The sequence below is a fragment of the Grampus griseus genome (genome assembly GCF_964374135.1).
Source record: "Grampus griseus genome assembly, chromosome: 18".
Taxonomy (NCBI): domain Eukaryota; kingdom Metazoa; phylum Chordata; class Mammalia; order Artiodactyla; family Delphinidae; genus Grampus; species Grampus griseus.
Genome location: NC_139012.1, coordinates 61,932,446 through 61,941,970, shown reverse-complemented (window position 1 = coordinate 61,941,970; position 9,525 = coordinate 61,932,446). Strand labels below are relative to the sequence as shown.

Below are 9,525 nucleotides of genomic sequence, written 5' to 3'. Positions count from 1 at the left end.
TTTCTTCTCTGTTAACATCATAACCAAATTTGAAGTTTGTTGTTAGTGGTTTAAAGAGTCAGTGATATCAAATAGTAATACTGTCTCAGAATTATATTCTCTTCCTTTTGCTACCCAAAATCAGTGATATAAAAACACCCTAGTCCAACAAATGATCGTGATCTCTACATATCGAAAGACTGAAGAAAAATTAATAACCTTGTTAGGAATGTACTTTTATAATGGAGACCAGGTCCACCAACTTCATTTTTATGACTCAATCCTAATTAAGTAAATTCTGATTATTAGAAAGCTTTGAGTATAAATGGGAACTTTTTGTGAGCCACACACTGACTTAAAAATGGCCAGGTTGCCGTTTATTTTCCTGGAGTAGTTTACTAATTATCACCTTCATAATCCAAAAGAATTAATATTTCTGGGCTTCCCTAGTAGTGCAGTGGTTAAGAATCCGCCTGCCAATGCAGGGGACATGGGTTCAAGCCCTGGTTGGGGAAGATCCCACATGCCGCAGAGCAACTAAGCCCGTGTGCCACAACTACTGAGCCTTCGCTCTAGAGCCTGCGAGCCACAAGTACCGAAGCCCGCGTGCCTAGAGCCCCTGCTCCACAACAAGAGAAGCCACCGCAATGAGAAGCCTGCGCACCGCAACAAAAAGTAGCCCCCGCTTGCCGCAACTAGAGAGATCCCGCGTGCAGCAACGAAGACCGAATGCAGCCAAAAATAATAAATAAATTAAATAAATTTATTTTTAAAAATTAATATTTCTGAAAAGGTATGTAATTCTTTGCTGAGATGTGTGATCCAATAAACCAGCCCCTTTCAAACTGGTTAATGTAAAGCTAAGACAAGGAGAAATCAATCTGTATGGCCGATTGAACTGGGTCTTGTTAAATTATTGATACCTCATTCAGTGTAATAAAAAAACACACCACTATACTCTGGAAAACACACAAATCTAAAATAAAAATATTCTCATTAATATCATTCATATGCTAGTAATAAATTAGCTTTCTTTAAAAATTTTTTTCGATTATATCCAAAATCCATTCTTATTTTCTGAGTTAAGAAGGTTGGATTTTAAAAGTGCAATAAAAATTCTTGAGGCCTTCACCCTAGTTTACACAAGACTTCTTAGTGGTTTGCAAGACGCAGCTTCTTGTTTTGGTGCTGTTCTTCATCCCGGGGTATGGGTCCCAACACACCATCTAGCGTTCAAGAATAACGTAACGTCAGAAAAATGTCACTTCAAATAAATGACTATTCGTTAAAGTCACAGAGGTTGTAAGATCAAAATAATGCTTAAGTTAAAAAGGAATACTGATCTTATCTTAAAATAATTCTCAACTGTTGAAGAACAGATTCTAGATAACTCACTCAGGTAACACAATATCTGACCTTTTAAAAACTGGATTCATTCAACAGTGTATAGCCAACAATTCATAAAACTGTTCTGGGGGGATAGTTATTCTTATTAGGCTGGAGGAAACAAAATGCACCTACTTGTTTCTCTCTTTCTGACATACTTCACTCTGGATGACAGTCTCTAGATGCATCCACGTCTCTACAAATGACCCAATTTCGTTCCTTTTTATGGCTGAGTAATATTCCATTGTACATATGTACCACATCTTCTTTATCCATTCATCTGTCAATGGGCATTTAGTTGCTTCTATGACCTGGCTATTGTAAATAGTGCTGCAATGAACATTGGGGTGCATGTGTCTTTTTGAATTATGGTTTTCTCTGGGTATATGCCCAGTAGTGGGATTGCTGGGTCATATGGTAATTCTATTTTTAGTTTTTTAAGGAACCTCCATACTGTTCTCCATAGTGGCTGTATCAGTTTACATTCCCACCAACAGTGCAAGAGGGTTCCCTTTTCTCCACACCCTCTCCAGCATTTCTTGGTTTGTAGGTTTTCTGATGATGCCCATTCTAACCAGTGTGAGGTGATACCTCATTGTAGTTTTGATTTGCATTTCTCTAATAATTAGTGATGTTGAGCATCTTTTCATGTGCTTCTTGGCCATCTGTATGCCTTCTTTGGAGAGATGTCCATTTAGGTCTTCTGCCCATATTAGGATTGGGTTGTTTGTTTTTTTAATATTGAGCTGCATGAGCTGTTTATATATTTTGGAGATTAATCCTTGGTCCTAAGATTCGTTTGCAAACATTTTCTCCCATTCTGAGGGTTGTCTTTTCGTCTTGTTTATGGTTTCCTTTGCTGTGCAAAAGCTTTGAAGTTTCATTAGGTCCCATTTGTTTATTTTTGTTTTTATTTCCATTACCCTAGGAGGTGTATCAAAAAATATCTTGCTATGATTTATGTCAAAGATTGTTCTTCCTGTTTTCCTCTAAGGGTTTTAGAGTGTCCATTCTTACATTTAGGTCTCGAATCCATTTTGAGTTTATTTTTGTATATGGTGTTAGGGAGTGTTCTAATTTCATTCTTTTACAGGTAGCTGTCCAGTTTTCCCAGCACCACTTATTGAAGAGACTGTCTTTTCTCCATTGTATCTCCTTGCCTCCTTAGTCATAGATTAGTTGACCATAGGTGTGTGGGTTTATCTCTGGGCTTTCTATCCTGTCCCATTGATCTATATTTCTGTTTTTGTGCCAGTACCAATATTGTCTTGATTTTTGTAGCTTTGTAGTATAGTCTGAAGTCAGGGAGTCCGATTCCTCCAGCTCCGTTTTTTTCCCTCAAGACTGCTTTGGCGATTCGGGGTCTTTTGTGTCTCTACAAATTTTAAGATTTTTTTTTTCTAGTTCTGTACAAAGTGACATTGGTAATTTGATAGGGATTGCAATGAATCTGTAGATTGCTTTGGGTAGTATAGTCATTTTCACAATATTGATTCTTCCAATCCAAGAACATGGTATATCTCTCTATCTGTTGGTATCATCTTTAATTTCTTTCAACAGTGTCTTATAGTTTTATGCATACAGGTCTTTTGTCTCCCTAGGTAGGTTTATTCCTAGGTATTTTATTCTTTTTGTTGCAGTGGTAAATGGGAGTGTTTCCTTAATTTCTCTTTCAGATTTTTCATCATTAGTGTATAGGAATGCAAGAGATTTCTGTGCATTAATTTTGTATCCTGCAACTTTACCAAATTCATTGATTAGCTCTAGTAGTTTTCTGGTGGCATCTTTAGGATTCTCTATGTATAGTATCATGTCATCTGCAAACAGTGACAGTTTTACTTCTTCTTTTCCAATTTGTGTTCCTTTTCTTTTTCTTCTCTGATTGCTGCGGCTAGGACTTCCAAAACTATGTTGAATAACAGTGGTGAGAGTGGACATCCTGTCTTGTTCCTGATCTTAAAGGAAATGCTTTCAGTTTTTCATCATTGAGAATAATATTTGCTGTGGGTTTGTAGTATATGGCCTTTACTATGTTGAGATAGGTTCCCTCTCTGCCCACCTTCTGGAGAGTTTTTATCATGAATGGGTATTGAATTCTGTCAAAAGCTTTTTCTGTATCTATTGAGATGATTATATAGTTTTTATTCTACAATTTATTAATATGGTGTAGCACACTGATTGATTTGTGTATATTGAAGAATCCTTGCATCCCTGGGATAAATCCCACTTGATCATGGTGTATGATCCTTTTTTTTTTTTTTTTTTTTTGCGGTACGCGGGCCTCTCACTGTTGTGGCCTCTCCCATTGCGGAGCACAGGCTCTGGACGCACAGGCTCAGCAGCCATGGCTCACGGGCCCAGCCACTCCGCAGCATGTGGGATCTTCCCGGACCGGGGCACAAACCCGTGTCCCCTGTATTGGCAGGTGGACTCTCAACCACTGCTCCACCAGGGAAGCCCGGTGTATGATCCTTTTAATGTGTTGTTGGATTCTGTTTGCTAGTAGTTTTTTGAGGATTTTTGCATCTATATTCATCAGTGATATTGGTCTGTAATTTTCTTTTTTTGTAGTATCTTTGGCTGGTTTTGGTATCAGGGTGATGGTGGCCTCATAGAATGAGTTTGGGAGTGTTCCATCCTCTGCAATTTTTTTGGAAGAGTTTGAGAAAGATGGGTGTTAGCTCTTCTCTAAATGTTTGATAGAATTCACTTGTGAAGCCATCTGGTCCTGAACTTTTGTTTGTTGGAAGATTTTTAATCACAGTTTCAATTTCATTACTTGTCATTGGTCTGTTCATATTTTCTACTTCTTCCTGGTTCAGTCTTGGAAGGTTATACTTTTCTAAGAATTTGTCCATTTCTTTCAGGTTGTCCATTTTATTGGCATAGAGTTGCTTGTAGTAGTCTCTTAGGATGCTTTGTATTTCTGCAGTGTCTGTTGTAACTTCTCCTTTTTCATTTCTAATTTTATTGATTTGAGTCCTCTCCCTCTTTTTCTTGATGAGTCTGGCTAATGGTTTATCAATTTTGTTTATCTTCTCAAAGAACCAGCTTTTAGTTTTATTGATCTTTGTTATTGCTTTCTTTGTTTCTATTTCATTTATTTCTGCTCTGATTTTTATGATTTCTTTCCTTTTGCTAACTTTGGTTTTGTTTGTTCTTCTTTCTCTAGTTCCCTTAGGTGTAAGGTTAGGTTGTTTCTTTGAGATTTTTCTTGTTTCTTGAGGTAGGCTTGTATAGCTATAAACTTCCCTCTTAGAGCGGCTTTTGCTGCATCCCATAGGTTTTGAATCGTCATGTTTTCATTATCATTTTTCTCTAGGTATTTTTTGATTTCCTCTTTGATTTCTTCAGTGATCTCTTGGTTATTTAGTAATGTACTCTTTAGCCTCCATGTGTTTGTTTTTTACGTTTTTTTCCCTGTAATTGATTTCTAATCTCATAGCCTTGTGGTCAGAAAAGATGCTTGATATTATTTCAATTTTCTTAAATTTACTGAGGCTTAATTTGTGACCCAAGGTATGATCTATCCTGGAGAATGTTCTGTGCGCACTTGAGAAGAAAGTGTAATCTGCTGTTTTTGGATGGAATGTCCTATAAATATCAATTAAATCTATCTGGTCTGTTGTGTCATTTACAGCTTGTGTTTCCTTATTAATTTTCTGTTTGGATGATCTGTCCATTGGTGTTAAGTGAGGTGTTAAAAGTCCCCCACTATTGTTGTGTTACTGTTGATTTCCTCTTTCATAGCTGTTAGCAGTTGCCTTATGTATTGAGGTGCTCCTATGTTGGGTGCATATATATTTATAATTGTTATATCTTCTTCTTGGATTGATCCCTTGATCATTATGTAGTGTCCTTCCTTGTCTCTTGTAACATTCTTTATTTTAAAGTCTATTTTATCTGATATGAGTATTGCTACTCCAGCTTTCTTTTGATTTCCATTTGCATGGAATATCTTTTTCAATCCCCTCACTTTCGGTCTGTATGTGTCCCTAGGTCTGAAGTGGGTCTCTTGTAGACAACATATATATGGGTCTTGTTTTTGTATCCATTCAGCAAGCCTGTGTCTTTTAGTTAGAGCATTTAATCCATTCACATTTAAGGTAATTATCGATATGTATGTTCCTATTACCATTTTCTTAATTGTTTTGGGTTTGGTTTTGTAGGTCCTTTTCTTCTCTTGTGTTTCCCACTTAGAGAACTTCCTTTAGCATTCGCTGTAGAGTTGGTTTGGTGGTGCTGAATTCTCTTAGCTTTTGCTTGTCTGTAAAGCTTTTGATTTCTCCATCAAATCTGAAAGAGATCCTTGCCTGGTAGAGTAATCTTGGTTGTAGGTTCTTCCCTTTCATCACTTTAAGTATATCATGCCACTCCCTTCTGGCTTGTAGAGTTTCTGCTGAGAAATCAGCTGTTAACCTTATGGGAGTTCCCTTGTATGTTATTTGTCATTTTTCCCTTGCTGCTTTCAGTAATTTTTCTTTGTCTTTAATTTTTGCCAGTTTGATTACTATGTGTCTCGGCGTGTTTCTCCTTGGGTTTATCCTGTATGGGACTCTCTGTGCTTCCTGGACTTGGGTGGCTATTTCCTTTCTCATGTTAGGGAAGTTTTCGACTATAATCTCTTCAAATATTTTCTTGGGTCCTTTCTCTCTCTCTTCTCCTTCTGGGACCCCTATAATGTGAATGTTGTTGCATTTAATGTTGTCCCACAGGTCTCTTAGGCTGTCTTCATTTCTTTTCATTCTTTTTTCTTTATTCTGTTCCATGGCAGTGAATTCCAGCACTCTGTCTTGCAGGTCACTTATCAGTTCTTCTGCCTCAGTTATTCTGCTATTGATTCCTTCCAGTGTATTTTTCATTTTAGTTATTGTATTGTTCATCTCTGTTTTTTGTTCTTTAATTCTTCTAGACCTTTGTTAAACATTTCTTGCATCTTCTCGATCTTTGCCTCCATTCTTTTTCCCAGGTCCTGGATCATTTTCACTGTCTTTATTCTGAATTCTTTTTCTGGGAGATTGCCTATCTCCACTTCATTTAGTTGTTTTTCTCAGGTTGTATCTTGTTCCTTCATCTGGTACATAGCCCTCTGCCTTTTCATCTTGTCTGTCTTTCTGTGAATGTGGTTTTTGTTCCACAGGATTGTTCTTCTTGCTTCTGCCCATAAAGGCTTATATTTCCTGATTTTTCAGAGTAGTCAAATCATTGTTATTATCAAGAAAATTTGACTTATTATACTAAACTTCTACTTACCTTGAATTGAATTCAAACAGAAAGATAACATTTTAACATAATATTGTACAGTTAATAATAATTAATGTTCCAAATTATGTGCCTGAGGAATTGCAAGATATCCCAAAGATTGTATTACATTAAAAATATCTGGTTAATATGCAAATAATAAAGCTCTGAAGATTACTAATTCATTTATGGTAACTGTGATGACTCTTAATTAGATTATTCAAATAACCAGAATATTTCCACTCTCTGACCAATCTGAGCTAATGTGGCTTTACTCTAATAAGAATGTACATATCCTCATAATTTGGCCCTAGATCCATCTGTATTAATTACATGTATTTTTCCTTTCTAACTGCCCAAGAGGCTTTTGTTTTGGTATAGAAGAGCACTGTCGTCTACTTTCTCATGTAAATTTAATTTATAAATTCAATTTGTTCATGATTATTTGTATTAAACTGCAGAGCCCATAGGACTAGTCATTAATCAGCAGTTTCCATGACACCTAGCAAATAGTAGATACACAAACGTCTGTGAACAAATTGAATGGCAAAAATGTAACCTGCAAAAAGAATATACTCCATCTCCAACCACATCAATTTCCAACACCTGATCATTCTAATTCACTATGTTTCTTTTCTTCTTAGCAGCAAAGTTAACCTCAGTAAAGGACTTGTAAATACTTACTTTCTCTGCTTTCAGGCTCATTTTGCTCAAGAACACAAGTTCTTGATGGATTCATTTGCCACTGTAAAAGGACACAAACATTTTATTTATATGTTTAATAAATAGCATTTCAGGGCTTCCCTGGTGGTGCAGTGGTTGAAAGTCTGCCTGCCAATGCAGGGGACACAGGTTCGTGCCCCGGTCTGGGAAGATCCCACATGCCGCAGAGTGGCTAGGCCCATGAGCCATGGCCGCTGAGCCTGCGCGTCCGGAGCCTGTGCATCCGGAGCCTGTGCTCCGCAATGGGAGAGGCCACAACAGTGAGAGGCCCACGTACAGAAAAAAAAAAAAAAAAAAAAAAGTAGCATTTCAGCACTGTGCTTTCAAATATCAAAACAGCTTAAAACAATGTAAGAAAAAAGAGTTAGTGTGTCGTACCAACCAAGCCCTAATAATGACTCTGAATGACCCTGAATGATATGACTTCTGGAATGAGAATCAATATTCTTAGAGAAGGAAGTATAAAAATCCTCCTTTACCTCCGTTTTACAGGTAAGGAAGTGGAAGACCAGAGAAGCATAGTGACTTGCCCAAGGTTACATACTGACTAAAGACAGCAGTAGCACCAGAACCTGGGTCTGCCCATGCCCAATACTATAGAATTTCCACCACTTCATATTCTAGCTCCAGGTCCTACAGAATCTTATAATAGCTAGAGAAGGCCTAGATAGAAAGAATGAAAATAAGACAAAGACTATCTTGCCTTTTAATATAGTAATATAATATATACTATTATTTTTATCATAGCATACCATTTATTGTACCATATCATATCATATCACATCTCCTCTGATTATAGTTTTCCATCTCAATCATTCAGAAAGAAATACAGAAGCATGAAGATTCTCAGATATTACAGTGAAGACCGGAGCAGCAGATAAGAAAAACTGAGTGTAATCAATATCTCAAAGCACACCCTTCCTTTCTTATTTGCCTAGAAATCCCCATCATCAGAAACACTAATGACTTAACCAAAAAAGCCCCACTAGGGCACTCTCTCCAGAAAGACACAATTAAGTGGATAGTTCCTGGGGGCCTCTTCCAGAAGCATCAGTTAGTTCATCAGATGAAGTCATTAATATCATGGGCCTTGAGGGAGAATGAGATATAAGACAGACATTTTACCATGTATAAAAAAGTCCTTGGAAGGGGAAGACATCTAGAACTGGTTGGTCACCTATAGAAATGGGATGGTTAGGATTAGCACCAGGAAAAAGGAGGATTTCCAAGCAATGGGAAGATATATGTGAAATTAAAAAAAAAAAAAAAGTCATGTTCAAAACATGTCAAACCATTAAAATCTATTACTTTGGGCAAAGTAAAAACTAATAACCTTGAATTTACATTTAAAGATCATCATAAAAAGACTATGTCTAACTGTGAAAACTTAGAAGCAATCTAGGTGTCCAACAAAAAGGGAATGGTTAAATAAGTTATGTCCATAGGTTGCAATACTGTGTAATCATTAAAAATTATTTCTGAAGAATTTTCAATGACACAGAAAATACAGCAACATGTTAACAGTGGTATCTATGAACTGTGGGATAATATCTGTTCTTTTTTTATTTTCATCTATATATCTGTTCTTTTTTCTATTTCCTCTATAATGAGCATACATTACTTTCACAATTTAAAAAAAAGTAATATAACCTAAAAAAGAAAAATTTACATGTATTAAACAGAAAAAAAAATAGTTTCTCAGTAAATGGACTTGGGTTTACACAGGTAAAATATATTCTTGGAAATACTGTTGCCCAGCCCTAGCCTAGTCTGCAACAACCCCACAGAACAGAACCTCTTATCTCAAGGCATATGGTAACACCTCAAAGAGAAAAGAAAAAAATTTTCAAACAAAATTAATTTCAATTGGTTTAATGTTTAAAAAAATGAAATTTACTGGTACTCATGCTACTTTTGACAGTCTAAAAGCAATATAATCATTATAAAAATTCCAACGTGGAACAAATACTAGTTCGTGTTAGTTACTGGTATTTACAAAACTAGGCATTTAGCTATAACCAAGTAGTTTAAATCATTGACATAATATTGCAAGCCAGGCCAGATGAGGGAAAGGATCAGAGGGTGGAGAGCTAATCTTCACTGGAAGGAGTACAGAGAGACCAGGTGTACCTGAATGAGGGCACTCCTGGGTGGGTCTTGGCCCAACAGGTATTTCTGAATCCCATCTCTGCCCGA

The 9,525-nt window shown here is 36.6% G+C and overlaps 1 protein-coding gene across 2 annotated transcripts in view; it reads right to left on the bottom strand.

The window, feature by feature from the left end:
- Positions 1-724: 724 nt before the first annotated feature.
- Positions 725-9,525, bottom strand: part of CDADC1 (cytidine and dCMP deaminase domain containing 1) — a 38,925-nt gene continuing 30,124 nt past the window's right edge. For both annotated transcript variants that reach the window (XM_082675387.1, XM_082675388.1), the window contains 2 exons: positions 7,291-7,351; positions 725-1,205 (listed from right to left, as the gene is read on the bottom strand). In XM_082675387.1, the coding sequence (XP_082531513.1) occupies positions 1,132-1,205; positions 7,291-7,351 (135 nt within the window). In that variant the 3' untranslated portion in view covers positions 725-1,131. The remainder of the gene's footprint in view (positions 1,206-7,290; positions 7,352-9,525) is intronic.